Consider the following 25,968-nt stretch of genomic DNA (forward strand, 5'->3'; position numbering starts at 1 on the left):
ATCAGGGGTTTGCTGGAAAAACCAATGCTTGCTGTCCTGCCAGCTTGCTTTGGGCAAATTTCTGGATCTGGTGATTCCAGGGGAGTTATTCCATATTTTTAGCAGCTCTAAACAGTTAATGCAAGTTTCCACATGTGGCTGGACCAGCTTTTAGTGCCACAGCTCCAAGGATGAACTCTTGGGTGCTGACAAATCCTAGAGCCCAGATGAATTGTACCTTCTGCCCTAGACTCCAGTGCTCATGGGACAGCTCAAATCCCACAGGAAAACCCCCAACTTCAGCTAATCCCAGGTTCCTAACACAGCTCCTGAAAGCTCAGACTCCAGCATCTTTATTTTTTCATCTCCTTGGTCAGTGTAGGTGAATTACTTGCTGGGACATGGTGGGAATGGATTGGTCTGTTCCATTTCTGATGAGAATAACAACTGATAAAACTCTAGGAAAAGTCTGAAGACCTTTTCCTTGGAGACTTTAAAAAAATTATATTCTATAATATAAAGACTCCAATTAACACAGTCTTGAACTTCAGAAAGGGGGAAGGAGAGGAACTGTCTGCAATGTAAGCAGGGAGTGAAACCTGAGATTCCTATAATTTAGTTATATTAATTTGAATAAATCTTAATCAGGATATAAGAGTGAATAGGAAGTACCTCAGACTGTGTTTTCAGCCAGGCAGAAAAAGAATGAGTATACTATAAATTGTAAAATTATGTAGCTCCTAACTTTAATAATGAAAAGCTGATTATATATATATAATATATATGGAGAGAAACAGTAGCTCTGAGAGTCTCAAAGCTCTTGTCAGCCCATGCAGCAACCAAAAAGTCTTAGAAAAAGAAGAAACTTTGAAGGTAAATGTCACCAACCTCCATTTTTATAAATCATAGCACTTTTAGGGGGTTGCTTTTACCTAAGATGTAAAATTCTTAAAGAATACATTAAAGCCAGAGCTTAAGGGGCACTATGCCATCTAAATACATCCAAATTTATAAATATCTCCCAGCAATGGAAAAACTCAGGAATGAGAGGCGAACACTGATTTTCTCCTTCCCAGCCCAAGCTCTATGTTTTCAGAGCTCTGGTTTGGATTATGTTTAGAACTGGAAAGTCTCCTGAGAAAGAGCAGATGGCTGAGGCACCGATCCTGCCAGATGCTGATTTGGTCTGGAGCCAGTCCAGAGGAGCACTTTAGCTTTGTGCTTAACTTTAAGCATGGGACTAACTCAAAGATTCTCCTGTGCTCAAAGGTGAGCCAGGACTGGAGCCAGCACCCTGCAGGATCAGACACTGAACCATGTGGAACATCCACCTCCAAACCTGGAGCTGCAAACCCACTGCAAGTCCAGCAGGTGATCCCAGCCAGAGCCCAGCAGAGCCAAATCCACTGCACAGTCCCAGCCTGGACATGTGGAACACCAGCCAGTGTCACCACAGGCACCTGGGGGACACTGAACAGGGAATCCTGCTGGGATCTCTGCAGTTCACACAGGCAGGGTGATCCCAGGGCTGCTGGAAGGGGGAGCAGGCAGGGAAGTGTCCAAGGAAGGTTCTCCCTCCTTTATTGTTCCAGGGAAGTGGCTTCAAGCTGAGAGCTGCACACTCTGAAATCAGAGCAGGCACCTGTGCACTGTGACCGCCCCTGCTCAGCTCCTGCTGCTGGGAGTGAGGAAACAGGGCAGGACAGAGGGGGCAGGACAAAGGGGAGCAGGACAGAGGGGACAGGACAAAGAGGGACAGGACCAACAACTCTGCAAGTGTTTCATGAACTCAGAGTCCTTATCAGCATTCACATCACGGCACCCCTCGAACTGAACCACTCTCACACTTTCTCAAGACTGAGGGAGACACAGAAGGTTTTGACCCAGAAGTCTTGGGAGAGTTTAAATAGGGTGGGTGACATCATTCCCAAATCCCAGCATTTGTAAACAGCAGAGATCTGGGATGATCCCAGCACTGGGGAATTCCAAGCATGCAAAGAACCCTCAGCAGCTTGGGAACCACGAGCTGGGGGTGAGCATCCCCTGACATCATCCCCAGGCCACCCCATCCCACACATACCTTTGGTTTATCCTCCTGCCTCATGGGGGTGTTCTCAATGCTCCTGATCTTGTTTCCTATGACTGTGTTCTCTGAAACCACAACTTTTGGCCCCTCAGGATTGCACCTGGAGGTGGAAAAGCAGAGATGGTGTTCAAGGTAAGCAGGGAGGTGTATTGGAGTGAGAAAATGTCAATTTTAGACAATAATCTTAGGTCTTAAATACTCCTAAGAACTGTTGGTGCTGGAGTCTGTTACATCTTTGTGAAATTCCTCCATTCCTTCTTTGCAACATTTCCAAATTATTTACAAGGCATCTTGACTGAGGCAAACAAAACCAGTGCATGACCAGCAATGAACCTCCCAATCTTTGCAAAGATTAGAAATGGAAAACACTGGGCAATTAATTAAACCATGTGAGTTTTATCTGGCTAATATAAGTTATATTTCCAAATTCAAAATGCCAGTCACTCCAAACTGTGGGGAGGTGGATGTTGCTGAGTGTCTGCTGTGCTCAGCTTCCAACAGGAAGAGAGGGCTGAGGGAGTAGAATGGATAAATACTTTATAAATAAATAAAGAAGGCCCCTTTAATGCTGCACATTCCACAGAAGACACTTTTCAATCTTCATTTTGGAAGATGGGCTAGGAGCAGAGTGTGGAACATCTCATGTGGGAAGGTCCAGCTGCACCATCCAGGGCAAAAACCTTTCCCATCTTCCTCAGCTTGGTAAGACTGAGCAGAGACACAGCTCTTCTCATTCCTAGAAATGCAAAGGCCTTGAGCCCACCACGGGGTCTCAGGAGGTAAAATGGACTTTTACAGGCACTGATCAAGGGCTGATGCTGCACAAAATCCCTCCATAAATCAGCCATGCCTTTGCCAAAGCCACACAAAGCACAGGGGCAACACCCTGGGCCAGGGGAGGGTTTGAGGCTCTCAGAGGGGCCTAATTAGAAGATCTTGAGGGACTTCCTGCAAGGCACAATCCTGTCCTGAGGATGAAGGGGAAAAGCTCAGAGGAAGTAAAATCACATCCCAGCTCTAAGGAACAATGCTGGTGCTCAGGGATTCAAAGGGCACTGCTGAGGCAGAGTGGGGGGAGAGAAAGAGAGAGAGAGAGGAAGTCAGACAACAGAAGGAAATGGGGGCTGTGTCATTTCCCACAGGAATCCTCCTCCAGCTTCTGCTGCAGCAAGATAAGGCTGCCCCTGGGGCCAGCAGAGGTAGAGCCACTCTGCAATTGTATTTAAATTGATAAGATCAGAGAGCCAGAAAGCTGCAACAAGGGTTATGTGAGGTCCTTTGCCACCAGGTCACTGGTTTGGATCTGGCTGAATTCAGCACTCGTGGCCAATTCTCTCCCCCTAGACTGAGAGGTCTGGAAAAGATTTTGGGTCACCTCTGTGGTTTTCCTAGAGGATGCAGAACCTGTTTCCATGTGGTTGAACCCCTCCCAAGCAGAGCCCTGTGTCTCCTGCTGTCCTGCAGTGCCCACAAAGCCATCAAATCCCTGAGGTTATTCCCTTAGGAGCAGAGTAACTGGGGATACCTCCCTGGGGCAGGCACACAGGGCAGCTCAGGCTGCATCACCCAACATCCCTGTGCTGTACAGAACACCTGGGGAAGGATTCTCCCTGATTTTCCTGTCTCATGGCTTGCCATTCACAGCAACAAACGAGTGAGAAAATAAGCAATCCACTATCCAGGAATTTTCTCCCTTGCTCTCTAGATTTGTCTTCATTTTTATAATGGGTGGAAAAGCGGATTTCACTCCTCTCACTGCAGGGAGGAGCTGAAGTGGTCAGAATTGTGCAGGACCTGGCTCCTGCACGTGCCCAGGGGCTACCAGGGAAGTGATGGGCATCAGCCCAGGCCTCTCTCTGCAGACCCCTCTGCTCAGGGAGCTGCAGGAGCAAAGGGAAAGTCTCCTTAGGCAAATCTCCAAAGGCATCCTGGCTTTCCCTGGCCTCCTTCCTCTCTGGCAGGTTTGACCCAGCGACTTTGCTGCGTGTTCACACCTCAGCCTGCAGCACAGAAGGGCCCCCAGTAAGACACAATTTCCTCTCACCACAGGAGGCTGCCACAGGAGCCTGAGCCCAGAGTGCAGAGTGAAGACAGCCCTTGGGAAGTGCCATGAATCCCATATGGATTTAAGGAAGCCAAGCCTTCAGCAGGTTTGTCTGGGAAAAGCTCTTGCAGGGAAAAAGGTGTGTTAGCTCTGCCCACACATCCTGCTGGATTTCCTTGTCAAATATTCACAGCATTCAACAGGGCTAAGGAAAGTCAGAGGGGCATGGCTGGTCAAGGTGAAGGAAAATTCAATGATCTTTAGTCACTTTAAAGTTATTTAACACGATTCAGGTAATACACAAGGTGCACAAACACAACCAGCTGGGCTCAGAACCCTGGAGATCTTCACTCTGCTTGTGATTTTAGCTCAGATCATCCGGATGGAGTGGAATGAAAACCTGGCTGGAAATACCCAACAATTCAGGAGCATGTTCATCCACAGGGAAGTCACTTACAGGGTGTCTGTGAGGCTGCAGGGCTGCCACTTCCACTCGATCCTGGGCTCAGGATTCCCACTTGCTGTGCACTGGATTTCGTGTTTGCTTCTCAATTCCACCTTCACAACCTTATGAAAATCTGTTTCCTTTTCATAGATCTTGGGTCTCTCTAAAGACAAAAAAACCCCACAAAATTCAAATGAGCAAATTTACATCCATAAAAGGTTTTGGAACATTTTGTTGAGAGAAGTGATGATCCAGTGAGGCTCCTGATGTTCTGGGGAATTCCCAGCAGTTCTGAAAATATTCCTTCACAGAAACAAGGGTGTTGGTTGTGGTATTTCACAAAACACATTGCAATGCTACCACATTCATACTAATCCCTTTCAAGTGTGTTGGGGACCTGCTGAAATTCTGGAAAATTCGTGCCATGGAACATCTCATGGTCACATCTTGGCTGCAGGATCAGGATCAGTCCTGGACTGTGGGCAAAATGGAATTGGAGGGGTGATGTCCCTTCCTGAGAGGAACCTTTTCAAGCAGCTGCTTTAAAGTCACCAGGTCCTCAGGGCTTTGGGAAAAAACACCTTTTTCACCTGGAATCTTTCCTTTTCTGTGTGTGTGTAATGTGCACTGGATGGAGGGGAGAAGAGAGTGAGGAAGGAGTGGTGTGGGGAAAACACTTGGAGAGAAATGCCAAGAAATTCTCACCAAGCCGGTGAATGCCATTAAAAATGTCATGGCATTGCTCACATCTGGAGGGGCCACGAGATCACACCCTCAGACTGGAAATCTCTCAAGAGCAAACTTTTTGTGACACTTTCAGGGCTGCTCGTTGCCGGCAGGAAAGAAATGCTTTGTCCTGTCTCCTTGCAGCTCCCACGGGAAGGCACGAAAGGAGAAAGAACGGGAAAAAAGCCCCAAAGTGAACTGAACTTTCACTAACCTCACACAGGGTGGGTTTGGGTCTGGGGTGAAAGCACAGGCTCTTCCCTTGTGCAGACAGCTCTGCCCATCCCTGGCCATATCTCTTTGTCTGCTTCTCATAACAGGAAATCAAACAGATTTATTGGTGGGGTCCCTCTGTGGGACACCCCTGTGCAGCCAAGAGGGGCTGCTCTGCACCGAGCCCTTCTGACAAGCTGGGAAGTGAATGGAGATTAGATTTCTATTTTTTGGGCTAACTTATTTTTTCTGCTGTCAGAAGGGCCCCAGATATGTAAATATGAGCTATTGCCCACCTCATCAATCTTGAGCCCTTTCCCTCTTTTTTTTTAAATAGTTTTTTTGCCTTCCAGCCCTCTTAGGAGAGGACTGACCAGGCTGATCCCATGTCTTGTTGGGACTCTCACTTGGCATTTCTCATGGTCAAGATCTGAAAGATCTTCTGACCTCACCAGGGCCTGAAAACACATCAGTATTTCCTCCTCCACCCCATGGAAGCATTGACTGGAGTATGTTCAGTCATATCCCATCCTGTCATAAAACACTGGCTGTTTGAAGGACCTTCAGGAGGTCCTGATTAACATTTCCCCTGAGAAACCCAAATGCTGGCCCCTGCTTGGTGTGGCTCTCCTTGAGCTGAGCTGTAGGATTCCATGTGCTTGGAGATTCCTGAGCAACTCACAGGACAAACTATTGGGACCAACAGTGAATTTCCTTACCTAGCAACTCATTTCCCATCAATAAATTATTTCTGATCATAAAAGTAATTTGTAAATTCTCCCAGGGGGGAAGTACATTTTTTATTACCTCGTACATTTCTCTTTTCATCTCAAATCCTGTGCTGGACATGTCTGGCCTGACCTCCCAAGTGTGATTGCACTTGGAGAAAGACTCCAAGTTCAATGTGAAAGGTTACACAAGTGGTGTGTGAAAGGTTACTCAAGTGTTGTTGTTTGGGCTGTAAAAACAAAGCTTCACACACTTGGGCAGGGGAACTGATGTTTGTGTGTGTGAAAGAGCATGGGGACACAAGGACTGATCACAGTCATTTAATATCAGGACATTTTTCTGTATTCTTGGTTGACTGTCATTTAAATTGTCCTTCTAAAAAAGAAATAATTACTAAACTTGCTCCAACTCTAACAAGAACATACATGACTGAGGAGTGAATTCTTCATGTCACAATTATAGCACTATTAAATATGACTTGAGACCTAAAATGAGTCCAAATGATTCATCAATTGAAATAATCATTATTTATGATCAAGCAATTATTTTTTTTTTAAGTGTGAGCGGAAACGCCTCCCCATCTGTTCTTTCACATGACACAGGTGGGGTGGTGGCTGATTGTGGGCACAAATTCAGAGACTGAAGAACTTTTACAAGTGTTTGTGCCCTTCCCCTGCAGAGGGGCGGTGGAGGTGGTGTCAGTCTGCAGGTGACCCTGCTCAGCTGTACAGGATGGGGACAGACCCTACAGGTGACTCTGCCCACCTGTACAGGACAGAGACAGACCCTGCAGGTGACTCTGCCCACCTGTACAGGACAAGGACAGGGCCCTTCCCCATGCCCCAGTGCCCCCCTGTCCCTGCAGGGTGCTGGCCCTGGAGCACTGAGGGTTTAGGGGGTGAAACTGGGGTCCTCCTGTGGGGGACATTCCCTGGGGTGAAACCTTTCCAACCCCCTGCCCACTGCCATGGCCATTGCCCCTGCAGGCAGCTGGAGCTTTGTCCTTCCCCTTGCTGAGCCAAATCCTATTTACAGCAGTTGCCCCCATGGGTGATGGAAACCTGATTTTAATAGTTTAAAAATTTTTTTAATGAAAATTTTCGTTGTTTCTGGTGGTTTGTAGTAATGTAGAGTGTATAAAAGGAATGTTAAAATCCCTGCTGTGGTGTACCTGCACTCTTGCCAGTCTCATACCATACTTTCAGAATCCTACAGTCATGATCTAATCTGTGCTAACAGTTGTGAACAGAACTGGTTTCAGGTGTGGGGCTGACCTTTTGGATTGGCTCAGACTGGCTGGTTCCTCAGGGCTGGCACCTGCTCAGTGTCCCCTGTGGGGCCCTAAGGGGCTTTGAGTCCAAATCCTGCCATCACTGAGGTGCACCTGGCAGAGCTTCTCCCTCTCACATTTGCTCACTGGGCAGCACAGGGGCTATGCACAAACCCTTACCCCTGCTTGTGCCCGGTGTGGGCCAGGCTGGGGGTACAAATCCCTCTGCCAGCAGTGCCAGAGCAGCTCTTTCCATCCCTTCCTTCCCTCTCTAGCCCACTGTGGCTTCCCACCCCTCCTCCCCAGGACCTGCTGCCCCAGCCGCTCCCAGCCCTTGGCCATGGCCCTCCCCAGGCTGAGCTCTCTCAAGCAGAAGCCAAACAAACCTTAAAAGCTTTCTGGGGAAGGAGGGCTGTGCAAATGCCTTTAAATATATCCAAAGAAATGGCTTTTCGTCCTCTCTGGCTCCAAGTGTGTTTGTATCCCCAGCTGGCCTTGCAGAGGTGCAATTGCTGCTGTGAGAGCTGACCTGAATAACTAAAGATTTGGCTGCTGCTGCACTGGGAAATGCAATCAAAAAGCACTTCTGCTTACTGCAGGTTTCCAACTGATCAGCATTATGCAAATCTCACCTTCCTCGCTGCTGTTATCTCCAGTTTGTGGCATTAGGAGCAGATAATATGTACAAGGATTAGGACATGAACCCCTCTGCAAGCAGAGTCTTCTCTCCCTAAATTCCTTGCAGGTGCCATGAGGGGTTCTACACCTGTCACCCAAAGGAGCATCCAAATATAGAGGACAGCACAGAGGAAGTTTCTCTGCATTTTCTAGAGAAACTTTGCATTCCTTTCAGTGCCCTCTGACTGAACTGCTGTTTATGCACCTTCCCCACTACCATTTAAACTGCTTCAGAAAATCTTTTCACATTAAGCACATCATTAAAATAACATACAGAGGCCAGTGAAGCATTAATCTCAACCTCAGGTACTTTGCTGGACAGGGGGCTTCATTAAAACCCTTGATGGAGCTGCAACTTGTTTTCCATTTACCTTTTCTGTTTCCCAAAAAATATTTGCACCCGGGAGCCTTCTATCTGATGTTTGCACAGTACTTAATGGAAATACAAGTGAATATTCTGTAAGGTACAGAGGGAACTTGCTAGTGCAGGCTTGGACTGGGAAAGGGTGAAATTTCCCCTGAAGTAAAAACCAAAATTATAAAGTCATCTGGGTTCATTTCACATTTCTTTCCTTTCCTTTTTATTAAAAGGAAAGAAAGAAAAACACTGGGAGAAATGACCTGAAAACACAACTCTGGTTTCAGACTGACCACTGCACTGTGTTTGAGCCTGGCTGATTCTGGCTGGGAGTTTTTCTGGGGTTGATTGTTGCTGGTTTGTTGTTTCCCCCATGCCCTGCACCCAGAGCTGCTCTCAGGTGGGTGCACAGCCCTGTCCCCATGGTATCTGAGAGGAAACAGCTGAAAACTGTGCCCAAAATCTCTCTGTGAGACACCACAGCAGGGAATAGAATTAGGGACAGGATTGTGCCCCTGCCTCATCTCCAGCTGCTCCCCTGTGACCCTCTGGAATGGGCTGGGAATGCCAGGGCTGGGAGAGAAGCAGGCACTTGGATCCTGGAGGAGCAGATAATAAGAAAAAATCACAGGGAATTTGACCTTCCCCACAGGGAATTTTGATGTTAAAATGGCAGTGCAGCTTGGTTTGCAGTGCCATATTAATTGAAATAAAATAGCAACTAGAGGTATGGCAACAACATGCATCCATATTCTGACTTTAGTTACACTCATTTCAAAAATGCCACTTAAAAAGAAAAATCAGGATTGACTGAGGAGGATCAGCCCAGTCTCAGTTTAATGTCTGGCCTAGAGCTAAGGTAGGGAGTAACTCAGGGAAGTTCTTGGTCCTACTGGAAGAAGGGGGCATCTGAGTCTGGGCAACTGAATTACACAAAATTACAGAAATTCAGTGTTGGTGGGAATTGGGTAGCTGGTGACTTGTACTTAGAGTGGTTTTTTCTGACCTGTGTCACTTCTGGATCTCTCTCTCTTCCCAGAGCAGGAAGAAACCTCTTTTTCAATGCTCTCCCAGAGCTGTCATTCACCCCCAGTGCAGCTTTTGGGAAAAAAAGAGGTTTCTCTCTTCTGCCTCTCCCCATCTTATTTCTTACAGAGTTCAGAAGGAAATGGGTAATGAAGAGCTGCTCATTTTAACCAGAGCAGGCAGTTTTCCAGGATTTTTCTCTCTGTCCCCTTTGCCTGCTTTCCAAAAATCACTTAATGTACCTGCAGGTTGGCAGAGGGACAGCAGGGGAAGCCCCAGCTGCCATTTCCCCCTCACTGTGGGTTTTAAGGGCTGTCAGACCAAGATTGCTGCTGCAAAGACGTGACTTGAATGCTTCAGATCCTTCTGGCAAGCTCCAGCAGGCCCCCACCTTCCTCTTCCTAAAATTGCTTTGGCCACTTCCAGCAAAATGAAAATAGCTCATCTGACTTTTTCATCAGGGGCTCTCCTGGGAGCTGCAAGTGTGCAGGGTTTGGATGATATCAGGGAGAAAACTCTTCAGGATTTGTTCATAAATGTGAAGGGAAGCAGCCTCCTTGTGCTGCTGCATTTTTCTTTCATAAATCCCCCAGATAAAGTTGTTTCTCTCCTGCCTGTGCCTGATGGCTGAGGCTGGAAGCATGGACTGGAGCACTGTGTCCTGCATCCACACAGACACTGCTCCCAGAACCCAGGAGGAAAGCAAAGCCTTGGACTTGGAAACACATTGGAACAGTGGCTGGATGGGTTTTATTTGGGGATTTCTAGTTTAGCTCAGCTGGCCCAGGAGGTGGAAAATTCGATTTTCTGTTTTGACTTCTCCTGACTGTCTCATCCTCTGAGGAGCTGGGCAGGAGCTGGATGTGCTCCACAAAGGAAACCCAGCCCTGGCAGCACTCTGGGGAAGGGACAGCATTGGTGTGGCTCAGTCCTTCAGCTGAACATCAGCTGGATTTCACCAAGAATCCAAAACAATTCTTTCAGGGATTTCAGTGACCCTTCCACACACAAGGGACTGTGGGATGTCCCCCGTGTCCTGCACTGGCTCTAGCTGAGATCGCCCACCCTAAAAGCAATTTTCCTGTGCCCTGGCATAGCCCAGATGCATTCACCTCATCCCCAAGGCTCCTTCCCCTCTCCCTGCTCTGGCTCTGGGGGAGGTGATGGGGTTTTGTTCTCCACCACATATTTCTTGGGTTTCGTGGAGATCACTGGGGACTCCTTTGATGTCCACTCATCCCTTGCAAGCCAAAGAAGGTCAGGCACAGAATTGCCTTTGATTTTTAAACCAGAATCTGAAGAGCTGGCCTGACTACAGAGTAGGGCAATGAGCATCATTCAGGGCTGTGGAGCTGCTCCTGCCTGGTAACAAATCGAGGTGTGACCAGCACCCTGCACCCCTTTTGTTCCAGTCCTTCCCTGGAGAGGGGGAATTCACAGCAGCCTGAGTTTCTGCTGCCTGCTGTGGAGGTTATTTCCAGCCCTTAATCCTGCTTTTCTTACAGATACAACACAAGCTTGGGGGATCAAGGACTCTACGAGGGAATGCAACTTCAGTTGGCTGCAGCAGCTGGAACCCAAAGCAATATTTGCTGGAAGAGCCTTGAGGGAGCACAAGAGAGAAACGTTGGGACAAAGAAGAAAGGCAAAGTGGTGAAGGAGCTTATTCATCTCACTTTTGAATGAACTCGTGCTTCAGTACTCTCCTCACTCCCTAGGTGGTGGCCAGAGCACGCTGGCTGCTCCAAAAGGGCTCAGCAGGAGCCCTGAAGGACGCAGAGGAGTTGGACAAGGGTGAGGATGAAACACAGTCTGCTTGCCCAGAAATAGATTTGAGGGCGTTGTTTATGTTTTGTTCTGAGACTGCTTTGCACTCCAGCCTGGAATAACTCTTTTCTCCCACATTTCTCCTCCTTGGCTGGCTCAGATTTTCAGCCACCAGCTGTTTGCTAGGATTGTTCCTTCTCCTTGCTCCCTCCCTTCCAAATTCTTCAGGACATTATTTTCTTGAAGCTTTTCTGAGTAAGAATTTAATCAAACAAAACAAAACCACAGCAACCCGCCGCTTCTTGGACAGTGTTTGATGTGTAAATATGTAAAGAAGGAGTGTTTTGAAAATGCAATCAGCTACCTCCTGGGGACCTGAGTCCTACAAGGAGCCAAGGTGACTCCACACAGAGATATGTGCTCCTGCAAGAATAAATTCCAGCTGCAGTGGGAGCAGGGGTGACCAGAGGCACAGCTAAGCCACTTCTTACAGAGGCATTTTTGGAATAGCTGCACAATTCTCCTCCAGGCCAGGCAGCTCCTTGCTGGACCTTTTTCTCTCAGCTCCCACCCTGCAGCTCTGGAGTTATTTGCCCATTTTGCTCCCTCTCCACTTGATCCCTCTGCAGGTACTCCTCAGTTTTGTGAGCAAATCGAACTTTGGGGGAAATAGCTCCTAATGTTTGACTCATTCCCATGGAGTGAAACACCCTGTGCCCACAGTGGGGCAGAACTCTGGGATTTCTCCTAATTAAACACCCAGGAGGTGACTCCAAGGAAAGCTGCAGCAGTGCAGGTCAGGAGAGACACTGCCCACAGGGCTCAGGCTGGGCACTTCTGATCCTTTTCTCATCCTGCTTAAAGGGTTCTCCTCTGCTGCCATTATTAGTGAATAAAACACACTGCCAAAATTCATACAGAGCAATCTGAGGGTCGAGCCTTGCTGCTGTTTATACTTTGTGCAAAACAATTCACAACAATTTTAACTTCAAACTTCTCTGCACCCAGCCCAAAAATGCAGCTGATGGCTTTGTCACAGCACACTGAGTGCCAGCTGAGCACCTGGGGCACACTAACGATGGATTGTTGTGAAGAGACTCTCAGGAGAGGGGGCTGTGTGATTACTGATCATTTCTGCAGTGTCCCCATGCAGCAACAGAAACCATTCAAATGGCATTTCTCTCCTCATTCCAAAGTCTGCTTATGTAATTTCCCCTTTTCTCTTCAACAGTGTGCATCAGAACTCACTCCCTTTCTTAGATTCACCTCTGAAGTGAAAGGCTGGCCCTGGATTTGGGGAGCAATGCTGTTATTCAAACAGAAGTTGCTCTTCACTCTCAGGGTAGGTGGCTATTACTCAGCAGGAGGTTTATCAGGGGCAGGCTCCACCTTTTAGACACGATGCAAAACTGATACTCCACCCACTGTGTCCACTTGAAGCCCAAGAGGATTTTTCCATCAGTTCCACTAATCCCTGTGTTCAAATCCCAGCTTCAGTAATTGCAGGCTGCCTCTGGTTCTGAGCAGAGACATTAATCACACCTCCAGCTCAGAGGTGGTTTCTTTCAGATAATCCCTGCAGAAAGGGGCTACAAAGTGTGTTTTGGTCTCCTTCTCTTGTCTCAGAGTCTGCTGAAACGCCAAGCAATTTAATCTATTCAGGTGTGATACCCAGGTATCAGTCATGATGGCTGGAGATAAAGTGCCAGGTTATTTGTGGATAGTTAAGGGAAAAATTCCAATCTGCTTTCAGTTTGGAGCTTCTGAGTGCACTTAAAAGGAAAGCCCAGATCTGAAAAAGCAGCTCCTGAAAAAGCTTCCCTGCCCTCTGATGGCAAGCACAAGAGAAAGGGCAGTTTGGAGCAGCTTCAAGAGCCCATTTTGCCCTTTTTGGCCTCTACCACATGAATCTCAGTAAAACCAGCCTCTTCTGGGCTGAGTGCTTCACACAGAGCACATCAGGGTGGTGCTGCAGGGAAGAGCCTGGCAGGGATGGCAGGATTCCCTGGTGCTGCAGGGAAGAGCCTGGCAGGGATACAGGATTCCCTGGGTGCTGCAGGGATGGCAGAATTCCCTGGGTGCTGGGTGCCAATCCTGCTGCAGCCAAGCAAACCCTCCCTGTCTGCAGCCTCAGTTTTCACCCATGGCACCCCAGGCAGGTCTTTCCTTGTTCTGCTCTCATTCCCTGACTTCCTGTCACCAGAAAAGGGACACTTGCTCTGTGGTTCTCCTGTGCATCACCACAGGACAGTTGGGGACACCCCTGCAGCTGCTGGACTTTGAGAAATGGGGGGGTTGCAATTAAATAATTATTGCTGATGAAGCCCTTGCTGGGCTGACCCCTGGAAAGGCTGAGGATGAGCAGCACTGTGTGAGGGGTGGGATGCCCCAAGCTTGGACAAACCATGGACATGAAAAGCTTGTGCAGGAGTAGTTTGATCCTGAAATAGCCTCTTGCTGACAGAAAAAGGCTCTGTTTGTTTTTGGTTGCCTGTTTGGGGAACGGCAGCTCCTCGAGGAAACGCTCCCTTGTGCACGCAAACACCAATATTTACCTTGACAAGATAGTTTATTATCATTCTTCATTTCTCTTCCTTTAAACATTTCCGTTCTCTGAAGAGGCAAAACCATTGTGTGGAAAAACAATCTCAAGTGGACAAATTATGCAGCTTAACACGTTCCTCCTGCTCAGCTGAGCTGCAGGACCTGACCACGAGCATGTTCTTGGCTCCCTCCTCTCCTAAATCACACATTAACTTATGTCTTATTTCAGGTTGCTAAGCTATCATACCTTACTTAACATTTTTAATAGGTCAGATGTACCTAAGTGACAAGTTCTCTATTTTTTAGGCATTATTCCTTTCTAAAAGGTGAAATGAGAAAAATACAACTGCTGGAAGCAACAATACGTAAGAATATAAAAATTGGACAATTGAGAATAGTTTTAGGTGTAAAGAGATAAGGAGAGAAGAATTCACTCCAGAAAAGAGAGCAAACCTGTCTCAGTAACTACTCACTGCCCAAGTGGAAAATACAAAGGGAAAGCAGAGCTAAATTTTGTTGAACTCCTACTTGGCCTCATAATTCAGTCTCTGTTGCCAAATTCAATGGATTAAAAGAGGCAGTGGATGTGCAAAGAGACAATGTGGCTCTGCCCTGCATTATCCACCCAGGGAGGCTAATAAATAGCATTCCAATATCTATTTTCCCTCTATGGCAAGTGAACCTGCTTCAGTGCCCACCACAGTTTTCTCCAAATTCCCCTTAAAAAGAACCTGTCCCTCAAATCTGCCAGCAGAGAAGTGACAGAACAGAAAAGACAGATTTAGAAAATGGATCTGGAGCAGGATGATGGACAGACATAAAAGCCAGGGCAGCTCCTCCAGTTCCTTCCGTCAGCCCCACTGGGACCCTTCCTGTCCCAGCAGATGTTCTCCAGTGCTTTGCCCAAGCTGCTTTTAAATCTCAAGGGATAAAACTTCCAGCCCTTCTCTTGGGAAACTCTTCTCCAGTTCTAAGACCTCTCTACTCAATATCCTCCCAAGCTCCTATAAAAATGTGATGTTTGTGGCCTTTCCAGTCAATTCCACCTCCCTGTGTGGAGCCACCATCCCAGCACTCAGTGCTGTGGGAGGTGCAGTGTTCCAGGGGAAGGGACTTACACGACCCAGGGTCACACCAACTCCTCAGAGCAGCTGAAATGAGGGGTTCAGTGGTTCCTGAGGGGGGTGGTGATCTCTGGGCAGTGCTAAACCCTGGGAAGTGCCACCCATTCCTGCTGACTGGTGCAGTAGGATGACACAAAATAGGATAACTAACCCAGCAGAAGGAATTATACACAAGTCCTTACCTGTCACCACCAGCTGCATGGTGAGGTTCTTGTAGAGGCCGTATTTGGGGTTGCTCAGGACCATGGTGTAGTTCCCAGCATGTTTTGGTCTCACATCTCGTATTCCCAGTCTGTATCTCAGTGGATCTGGCTCGTAGCAGGTGTGGTTGTCCTTGATCAGTTTGCCATCCTTGTACCTGTGTGGGAAGTTCCATCAAGGCTTGTCTTGTCCCTGTCAACCCTCAGAAACCCTGTCACCCACATTAGGGGGCTAAAGAGTCATCCCAGCAAGGGAAATGCAGGTCTAGAATCACTGCTTGGATTGGATATTTATTCCTGTTACCCTTCCACACCAGAACTGATTCTCATCTCCAGTGCTGTGGGATGGATTCATTGCACACAGGAAAAAGGTGTTTTATTTTATCTGAATGAACAGTGCCTCTCACATGCTTAACTATGATCTAAATGCCCCCAAATTAAGCTGGATGGGCAACACCAAGTGTAGGAAATAATGGAATAGCAAAATGTGTGTCACCAGTTTTAAAGGAAGAGATGAATTCAGCAGAATTATCTCTCAGGATGTCTCTGTGAGCCTTTACTGCTTCTGAAAAAGTTAAACTCTGTGAGCTGGAGAAGGCTGGTCCATAGGGAGGTCAGTGAGGAATTGCCAGCCTGGAATATTCCCTCAGGGCAGGAGAGCAGCATCTGCAGGAGAGGCTCCTCTTCACTGCTCACCCCACACGTGGGTTTATGGTCAGGAAATAGGCCAGGCTTTGCCACACACGGAGCTCTGGGCCTGGTGGAAGGATGCTGGGGCATCTCCCACTGCCTGAGGATGCTGGAAACTTCCTCTGCAGTCATAAAAACAACCATCCTGAGAGACCTCCAACATCAACAGCTGGGGCTCCAAGGGAAGGCAGCTCTGGTGGTCCCAGGCAGCTCTTTGGTCTCCCACCAAAGAGCTCCACACTGAGCCCAGGAACAAAGGCTTGGCAGGGAGAAGGGGTCAGTCCCCACTTCAGCTCCCAAAACATCCCCATCCCTAAATAACAGCAGCAATTAAAAACACCTCCTGGCATTGGTTCCACTAAAATTAGAGGATTTCATGTTATTTCACTGCTAATAAAATGCAGCAAGGCCAGCCCTGAGCATCCTCTTGCTGCCTGCCAGGCTCTCAGCTGGCTAAGGACAGGTGCTCTAGGGAAATGCCATGCCAGCTGTCCCATGGGATTTAATGCAGTTAAAGATGTGAAAGGCACTGGATGGGGTCGTTAAAGACAGAGCAGGAGAGAGGATAAGTGTTGAAAGGGTAAAGAGAGACTCAAATATCTCCTGGAGTTGCTGCTGGTTGCCTCTCCTGCTTTGCAGATCCATTGCACTCCTGGTGGAGCCTTTAGTTTGCTCAGGAGGATTCACTGCAAGGATCTGCTGGCACAGGATTGGAGGACATTATTTAAAAGTTCTGGAGAGAAACAATCTCTTATGTTAAAAACATGTCCTTTTGCTGTTATCCCCTGCCCCCTTCAGACTGACCATCACTGCTGGGGGTAAGCAGGAAACCCTTCCCCAAGAGCTTTCTCCTTGGATCTCCCAAATCATTCTGTGTCCAGGGAAAGTGAAACACAATTTTTTTCTTGCAGGGCTAGGAGAAGAATACAGTCTGGGTGTGGGAAAGGGAAAGATAGAAATTTCCAGAGACACTGAAGGGTTTGATCTGCAGCCTTGGAAGAAGCTTGGATTGATGTAAAAATAAAATACACAGACATGAAGCAGAAAAACGATAAACTTATTTTTTTATAGTTGTAAGTAGGAATATGCCTTAAGTAAGTAAGAAACTGTATTGGGTAAGATGGTGAAGGGTTTATAGTGTAGAGGTGTGGTTGTATAGAGTAAGCTGAGAGTTTACACGTTATAACAGAAGCATATGTGTGATAGTAGCCCATTGGATAGAAGTATCTGCAGTGCAGTAGAAGTAAGTAAAGGTGATAGGTTAGAAAAGCAAAATAAACTTTGTGACAACTGTCCATTGGATCAGAGTTCTATATTGTCTTGTAACAGTACTTGTGACTACTTTGAGCTACGGCTGACTGTGTGCTTTTTTAAATCTCATAGCCTTTGAGACTGATGTTTAGCTGAGCAATAAATCGTTTTTAGCCCAACTGTGGTCCCATCCCTTCAATTAAAGTGATAATAATACTTGGGAATGAGGGCCCAGCCCCCCAGAGCTCAGGAGCCCAGAGTGGAGCCACAGCTCCTCAGCTGAGCTCAGCCCACAGCTGTGAGCCCATCCCTGACCTGTGTGGTGAGTGAGGAATGGTGGTGATCTGTTCCAGACAGGATTCCTAAAGGAGCCCAGGCATTCCTGCTGTTGCTGGGGCACTCACCAGGTGACAGTGGGCCGAGGAAAGGCGTCCACCTTGGCAGCCAGCTTCAGGGACTTGTGTCCTGAGGTAATCTCGTAGTAAGGCCCTTTCTTGTGTGAGACTGTGATGTAGGGTTTTTCTGGGGAGAGAAACGAGCAGAGAGACTTGGAATGGCAGCTCTGCCACAGCACAGAGCTCACACCTGGGATTGCTCTGTTCCCACGTGGGATTTTTTCCAATACAGACCTGCACAGAACCAAATGGATCAGGCTGTTCCCACTGCTCCCCTTGCAGCCCAGCCTCAGCCAGGAAGGGCTGTTCCCACATGGAGGAATTCCCATGGAAAGCAGAGGATATGCACTTGCATTGCCCCTGGATTGGTGTGGGGAGTGCCCAGGGCATCTCTTGTCCATGTAGAGCCCACAGGATGGATTTTCCAGGGCCTCAGCAACCACACTTGGTGCCAGCTTTTTCAAACAGTTCAGCTCCCTCAGACATCACAGAATCCCAGAAGGTTGGGAGGGACCTTAAAGCCCATCCAGTGCCACCCCTGCCATGGCAGGGACACCTCCCACTGTCCCAGGCTGCTCCAGCCTGGCCTGGGACACTGCCAAGGATCCAGGGGCAGCCACAGCTGCTCTGGGCACCCTGTGCTAGGGCCTGCCCACCCTCCCAGGATTGGGATTCCTTCCCAATATCCCATCTAAATGTACCTCTTGAGTTTGTTTGAAGACATGGGAGCTGACTCTCATTGACTAATTAGAGATTTTAGATGATCAATGGTTGACTTTCTCCCTAGTGCCATTTCAATCAACAGATTTTGGCATTATCCTCTAAGCTGAGCACTGCTGGTTCCTGGTCCATCCTGGTTTGGCTGCAGCACTCACCATACACAGTGACAGTGACATTGGCCTCCAGCCTGGTGACATTGAATGTCCTGCAGATGTACAAGCCCCCATCTTCCATGGTGACATTTTCAATTACCAGGCTGCTGCCGGCTTTGTACACCACATCACTCTGGTCCATTGTTCTCCTGGGGTGGGGGTGCTGGGAGTCACAAAACACAGGGTCAGAAAGCAGAGTAAACTGGATTATTGTGCTCACCCTTTCCAAGGTTACCAGTAAAGGAAAGCAGTGATTCATATCAAAACCATCACATCTCCCCATCACTGAAATAAATAATATAAAAGACAGATCAGCAGGAAGAGCTCTTGTGTGAAGTTTCATTATCAAGTCTAATAAGAGAGAGAAGCAGAGTGGAAATGTGGCACTTTGTACTGAATTCTGGGCAGGTAAACAAGGGGATGCATCCCAGCCCTTCTCCAGGACTGAATCCCAGAATCTCAGGGTAAAACTGCTGCAGGGTCAGAGCTGTGCTCTGAGGGTTTGGTTTTGAGGGTTTTTTAATTTATGTTGGTCACAGTCAGTATTTTTTCTGTATTAAAAACCTCCTGGTTTCTAAAAGAAATATATTATGACAGAAATATAATATATTATGACAGCCAAGTGCCAATGCAAATTCCTGGGGAACTTTAGAAAGCATTATCGCTTTCGATAGGATTTTTGATCCCAGAGATTTGGCCAAGAAGTTTTACATTTATAATGTTAGAAATATAAAGAGAGTTCATAGGAAAACTAAACTTTTCCACCATATAGGGTTCAAGAAACCAAATTCATTCAGTAACACTGTAGTGCCTGGACCTCTATAAATTCTATATTTTCTGTAGTTTCCTCACTGAAACAAACTCAGACTTTTTTTTTAAGAAAACAAATAAAAATTAATCAGTTTTTAGGAATCACATTTTACGCCTTCCCAAAAGGCTTAGATGTTTCTTTACAATGCATATTTTGCTGAACTAAAAAGAAAAAAAAACACAATTATTTTAATTCTCGACACCAAACAGACCCAAGAATAGAATCTCAGACAAATGAACTGATCTGGGAAATGATCCCCCTCTGTTTTGTTTTTTTTAGGAGAAGTGAGAGGGTTTGGTACCTCAAATGTTAATTCTCTTACTTATTTCTACTTCAAATTTGGCACTTTTATATTGTATCCACAGAAAGCTCATGACTCAGAATTTACATTTCATTCTTTGGGGATGATTTCCACAGGTTCAGCTGTGTTTTCCTTTGCTTTTTCCTACTTCATAAATACCAAAATAGATGAGATTGACAGTTTACAACCTGCATTTGAGACTTGTCACTGTGAGACAGCCAGGACAGAAGGAATGAAGGAGTTTTTCTTCCCAAAAAGAAGGAAACATGCCTGGCTTTTCTTGCCAGGGTTTATTTAGTGAGGTTTGCAGTTTAATCTGCAGGTTCAAGTAGGGTAGAGAAGTGTTAGATTCATGCAAACACAAAGTTCAATCAATGACTGGCTTATACATAGTTGGATAATTTCAGAAGAAGTAATAATTAGGTTTTGTCATCCCTGTGAATTTTGGGAAGAGGGGGAATGTAGGGATTCCATGCACTCACTGTGCCACGGGGGCACGTCCAGATGAACTCGACGCGCCCGTTGATAAAGGTCTCTGCTTTGCACTCCAGCTTGAGAGTTTCTCCAACCAGCAGCTTTCTGGCACTTGCCTTCAGAGCCAGGTTCTGTATTCTGCCCTCTGCAATGGAAGAGGCAAAGCTGTGAGCAGCAGCACTCCCTGCATCAGTCTGGGATCCACCAGTGGATCCCTGCTCCCATGGACACAGTCAGGAATGGCTGCCCTTCCATGTGCCATGGCTCCAACCCTCTCATCAGCTCCACAGAAAAGAGTTTCCAAAGGTGACTCCTCCTTTGGAGGGCCTCAAAATGAGAGGATCCTCTTTTGCTGGACATGAGATGTGTTACTCCTGCCCTCTCCTGCCCACCTCTCTTTTCTTCCTGAATGGGATCCCCAAATCCCCCAATAGGATCCCCAAGTCTTGCTCTTACACCTTTGTCAATGCCTTAAATACATCAGCTCTGAACGTCCATCAGTTTTTGGTGCTAATACCAAAACCACACCTGGGCACTGACAGTAACACACGACAGAAGGGGATTTCCTGGATCCTTTTGAGCTGCAGAGGGATGGCCTAAGAGATTTTGTAGGTTGGCATTCATGATTTTAATAAAAAATTATTCAAACAAGGAATAAAAAGGAGAAAGAGAGAGATTTACAGGACTTTTATTTGGCTGCCACACAAATTTACAAGCCTGTTGTTCAAAGCTGAGTGCTGGTTGTGTAGAAAGATGCCATGAGCTAATGGGAATGAAGTCCAAGTAAATAGAAGATATATGAGGAGATAAAGAACATACAGGGAAAACAAAAGAAAAATAAATTCTAATTGGTTTCATATAAATGCCCAGCACTCAAAAATTTAATGTTTAGTTGCTTCAAATTCAGATTTTAATTATGAGATGAAGCTCAGCTGTAAATCCAAGGGAAATGGTATAGTAAATCACCAAGAGAAAATCTATAAAAAGCAAAGATGTGAATTAGCAGTGTAGTGAGGTTTTTATATGATGATCACACGTGGTTAATGACCAGAAGCAAAAAGAAAGCTGCTGTTTGCTTTATCCTGAACCAGCAGTTGTTTTAATGTAAATACAGCTCAATCCAAGCAAACAAAGCCTTGGTGGGGTTTGAATAAAACACTCCTGTTTTGTACCACCTCAGCACTTGGTCATTTTTCAAAACCAGGAGTGGCTTCAATCCAAGTTCTATTGAATAAGGAGAAAAAAAGGAAGAAGGAGTTTACTTTTAGCATTCCAGCTTGGACTTGCCACAGATGCAGCTCAGGGAGATGTATCAGGTAGAGCTGAGGCTGAGCAAGGAGTGACACCCAGGAGGTGCCAGTGACACTGAGGCACTCACCCAGTCTCTGGGCCACGTAGTAGGAGTTGAAGACGCTGCCGTTGACTTGGGCCGAGCATGTGAGGATCCCAGAGGGCACAAAGGAGTGGGAGGGGATGAAAAAGCCTCTCCTGGGGTCCCACACCATCTTCTTGAAGTTGATCTCTGCAGAAGAAGGGTACTGCAAGGGAACAGACAAGGAGTGAGAATCCCATTCTCCTTGGATTGCTCTGCCTTAGGGGCATGGCAGGGCTTTGACCTTCCCCAGGGCTTTGGGGTCTCTGTCCACACTGATGTGCAGCAGCCAGAGCAAACAGGAAAGCCCTCCCTAAGGCAGGAGTGTCTCTGAAACTCAACACTTGGGCAGCCACTTCAGGAGTCCCAGTGCTCTCAGATCTCATGTGTGGGACTCATTTCCCTCATCCCTTCTTTGGAAATCCTTATAAGAATTTTGTGGGGTGATCTTTTCACAGGTGTTTCCTCCCAGTGCCACATGGAGCTACCACACATTTTCCTCATTGTACTTTAAAAGCATGTGTGAAGTTAGACTTTCTCAAAATCAGAATTGTTCACTAACTCATCTGGCTGTGGTTATCTATGAGCTCTGGTCTGTGGGCACTCCCCAGATTCTCTCTATCCCACAGAAGGGGGTGAGACACTCTCATAGCACCCCAAGGATTGCCATGGAAGCAGCCTGGGTGACTTAGGAGTGTAAATCACAGAAATAAAGGGGCTAAAGCACTTTTGGGTCTAAATTCATAAATACTTGTAATGTTGTGAGATTCTTGAAAAAAACCTCTCAATTCTGCTTATGAGGAAGAAGTGAGAATAGAAAAGGCAAATGTGGAAAACAAACTGGAGCAAAAATTCATTTAATGAGAATGAACTCTCCTCTGTCTATCCTTGGACAATACCAGTGTTGAGCAGCTTGGCTTTTGTTGGGGGGAATAATCAGTTTATTGTTATTATTAACACACAGGGAAATCCTCTATTTGCTAGAGGGAATGTAATTTACTTTCCAAAAATTTTGAAAATCCTGGATTATAATGTACAGAAGAACTACGTGAAATTAAAAGAGCTCTCTGAAATGCCCAGGGAGTCTCAGGGGTTTGCAGGTGGGGGAATGGAAGCACAGGTAGCTCTGGCTTTCCCAGCAGGACACAGGGAGGCTCTTTAGGACTGAGGATGCTCTTTGGGAGAGTTGAGATCACTTCTGCCCCAAGAATGAAAAGTTTGGGCAAACCTCAGTGTGCCTGCAGTTACCTCATGGTAATTAATTTTATTTGCTTCTCCCTCCTCCTCCTCATATCCTGGCTGCTCAAAGGTGAGGCAAGGAGAGGTTTTCCTTTTCAGAGAGACCCTGCTTCAGCTTTGGGAGCTAACCAAGGGCGTGAAAGCAGGAATTTCACCCCTGATGGAACAGTTCTGCTTCTATTCCTGTTGAGGGCAGCTCCTGTTTGTCTCCCAGCAGTCAGGACTCTGGTTTGGCAGGGCAGCTTAAACTGGATTCAATTTAAACAATCCTCCTGTTCTACACAGCTTGCAGCTTGGGGCTCTGGACACACAAGTGACCAGGCTGGCCTTGGTTTGGGTCAATTGTTACAATTCCAGCATGAACCAAACCCAGAGGAATTCTGGCTGAGGAACTGGTGGTGCTGCATGGGGAAGGGGGGACAGCCAGACAGTCGCTGTCTTTTGGAGCAGCATTTGTTCTGACAGCAGTAGGAAACAAGGATCTCTTGTAAATGCTTTTGAAATAATCAAGCTGTGGCATCTCTGTTTAGAACCATGAGGAAAAATAGGAAAAATTACAGAAAGAGATCTGAAACCTGAGGCATAATCATGCTTTAGCACTCGTGAAGGTCAAAGCTGGAAGTGGCAAATGCACACTGAACCAGATCAGTGACTAAACAGATCTGACATGACTGAAAAAGCTTTTTTTGCCCCGAATTAAAATCACATTAAGCAAAATTAAAAGCCTGAGCTGTGTGTCTAAAGCATGAGTTTGTTAATAACAAAGATGATATATTGAGATAGCTGGGATCTACTTAGTATAAGCAAGAGGTACCTTTCTCTGAGCATGTTTAAAGAGAGTGCAATGATTTTAAAGTATAATGGTAACATAAGGAACTTAATTTACGGTGGCAAAGAGTCCATTTTCCACAAGAATAATAAAACGTGATAAAGCTGAACTTCAGGGTTTGGCAGCTCTGCTCCCCAATGCCTGGGGGAAGGGGGAAGGAAAAATAACCCTACTCAGGAGGCCCTTTTCAACATCACACACAGATGAAACATCTTCATAAAATATTCACAAATACCTATTTAAACAATCAAACAAAAAAGCGTCAATGCTGCTCGAAGGAAATCACAGTGGCTTTCCTCCCTTTGAAGTGTTGTCCTCCCTGTCCAGTTGTCTCCTGGAGATTAAATTTGGAAGGAGAGGATGTTCTAAATTTGGCTGATGGCCTGGCTCACCTCTCCTCCCCCATGCTCACCTCCTCCCCTGTCCTGCCCTGCTTCCTCCCGGCGCGGGAGCCGCCACCCCGGCGCTGTGGTGCTGCCTTAGGACTTCAGCTTTTGTGTTCTTCAAACCCTGCACTGCATCAGTGTCTAACTCTAAACTCCATCCAGAGCGTTAGTCTTCACATTTTGGTCAGACAAAACAGTTCCTCTAGGCCTGAGATTCAAGGACACTTTACTGCCTCAGGCCCTGAAAAGTATCAAGAAAAGTGTTTTGGGGGGGAGCAAACTGGGGGAATATGACTTCACTGCCTGAAGCTGGAATTGGAGGATTAACCCCTGATATGTAAATGGACCAAACTTATAATTGTCTGAAAAAGTCGTGACCATCGTCCATCCTGGGTGTGTCCTTGGTGGTTTCTGCACTGCCCAAGGTGAACCTACTGAAGGCCTTTAATAAATTCCCACTTTGCTCTCTTAATCCCCTCTAGCCTCTGTTCCAGGCAGCCACTGAAGGCATCAGTGGGATTCCCAGCCAGGGCCAAGCCAGCGGTGCCATCCACAGCTGGATCCCAGAGCTTCCCAAGGTGCCACGTCCCAGCAGCTCCCAGCTCTTTTGGGATCTGTGCCCAACCTCTGCCTCCCTGCCCTGAGCCCCAGCTGCTCAGCCTTGGAGGGGGAAATCTTCTGGGGACAGCTTTTTGTGGGAGAGATTTTGGTGGAGGTTTCATTCCAGCAGCCAGGCTGTAGTTTGTGTTTGGAGAAATGACTGGGAATTTAGCTGGGAAGCAGGAAGAGCAGGGCTGCTCATCAATAATAAACGTGGAAATGTGAATTCCAAGGCCAGCCTGATGCTGCCAGGGTCTGCAGCACTGCTCCAGCCATGAATTTGGTGAAGCAGGCTCAAATCAGAGAGGGATGTTTCATTCTTATAGCCAAGGTGGAAGGTGGTAACACTTATCCAGTCTAAAATGATAACTGGAGAGGAGCCTCTTTCCCCACTTTTTGAATCCCTGCTGATGAAATTTAAAATTAGAGATCTCCAAAGCAATAAGGCTCCTGCTGTCCCTCTGCACCTCTCCTGGGAACGTGCCATGGGTCCCAGCAGGTCCCAGTCCCCCATGATTCCATGTGCTGCCTCCCAGGAGAAGGGGACGTCTGAGGCATGGAACTGCCACGAGGAGCAGAGGTGCTTAGACCCCTCTCTGCCATATCCAGAACAGCCTCATCCCTCACAGTCCCTCCAGAACAGGCTGGAAAAGGGGCACAGGATGAGCTCCTGTTCCCTTCAGGATTTCCTGAGCTGTCAGACTGGCAGGGGAAGGGAAGGGCACAGAATTCCTGACGTAAAATGCAGGATTGGAGCCAGGAGACTTCTGTCCTGTTCCTCACTCCATGACAGGCTACTCTGGAGTGCAGTTCTGAAGCCCTTTAAATGAGTGACTCCATCGACTGATCAGGGCCCAGACCTTAAATTTCCATTTTTATTATCCCAAACAGCCTTGGCCTGCACAGACTGTGCTGTAACCTTGACATTCAGGTGTAACTGCTGCCAAAGGGATGGATGCTGGAGCCATCTATTCCCAAGGCTGAAACCTGGTTTGAATTGATGAAATTAAGCAAAAATGGGCAATTGTTCTAAGGAGGTTCAAGGTATAAAGAGAGAACCTTTCAGAGAGAGCCAGGTGTTATGCAAAGAATTTTGAAGGAAAATAGTGCTTTGTCATCAACCTCTGCCAATTTATGGAGGAACACCAAGCCACAACATAAAAAAATGTGCTCAACTCAGCCTAATCCCCAAAAAATCCTTCTACCCAGTTCAACAGTAACACACTGCAAGAACAGGTTCACGTTTGTGGATTTTCAGGATCTTTGCAATTATTTATGGAATTTACCCAGCTTTATACACCTAATTTTTTGTTTTTCCCCACTTTATTGGCAGCCCAGAGCTTGAACTGAGCTTTTCTGAAGGCACCTCTTACCTGGATGAGCTTGGGTCTGATGTCTGGCGAGGTGACCCGGCAGGGGATCAGCACTGTTTTCTTATCATCCGTGATGTAGATGATGTCAGGGTGTTCCGGGTGCATCTCCACAAATGGATTCCTGTAGTCTGCAGGGAAGAGAACATGGATTTGGAAAACTGCTCAGTCACTGGAAGGGCACAGCAG

The 25,968-nt window shown here is 46.9% G+C and overlaps 1 protein-coding gene across 1 annotated transcript in view; it reads right to left on the reverse strand.

Annotated features, from left to right (window-relative positions):
• The window catches only part of LOC115914822 (vascular endothelial growth factor receptor kdr-like), a 123,327-nt gene that overhangs the window by 48,619 nt on the left and 48,740 nt on the right, over positions 1–25,968 (reverse strand). The window contains exons 4-11 of the mRNA XM_030967602.1: positions 25,783–25,910; positions 21,362–21,521; positions 19,992–20,128; positions 18,401–18,560; positions 17,535–17,652; positions 15,172–15,347; positions 4,567–4,717; positions 2,060–2,165 (exon numbers count right to left, since the gene is read on the reverse strand). Coding sequence (XP_030823462.1) covers positions 2,060–2,165; positions 4,567–4,717; positions 15,172–15,347; positions 17,535–17,652; positions 18,401–18,560; positions 19,992–20,128; positions 21,362–21,521; positions 25,783–25,910 — 1,136 coding nt within the window. The remainder of the gene's footprint in view (positions 1–2,059; positions 2,166–4,566; positions 4,718–15,171; positions 15,348–17,534; positions 17,653–18,400; positions 18,561–19,991; positions 20,129–21,361; positions 21,522–25,782; positions 25,911–25,968) is intronic.

The sequence above is a fragment of the Camarhynchus parvulus genome, chromosome 4A, assembly GCF_901933205.1.
Source record: "Camarhynchus parvulus chromosome 4A, STF_HiC, whole genome shotgun sequence".
Taxonomy (NCBI): Eukaryota; Metazoa; Chordata; class Aves; order Passeriformes; family Thraupidae; genus Camarhynchus; species Camarhynchus parvulus.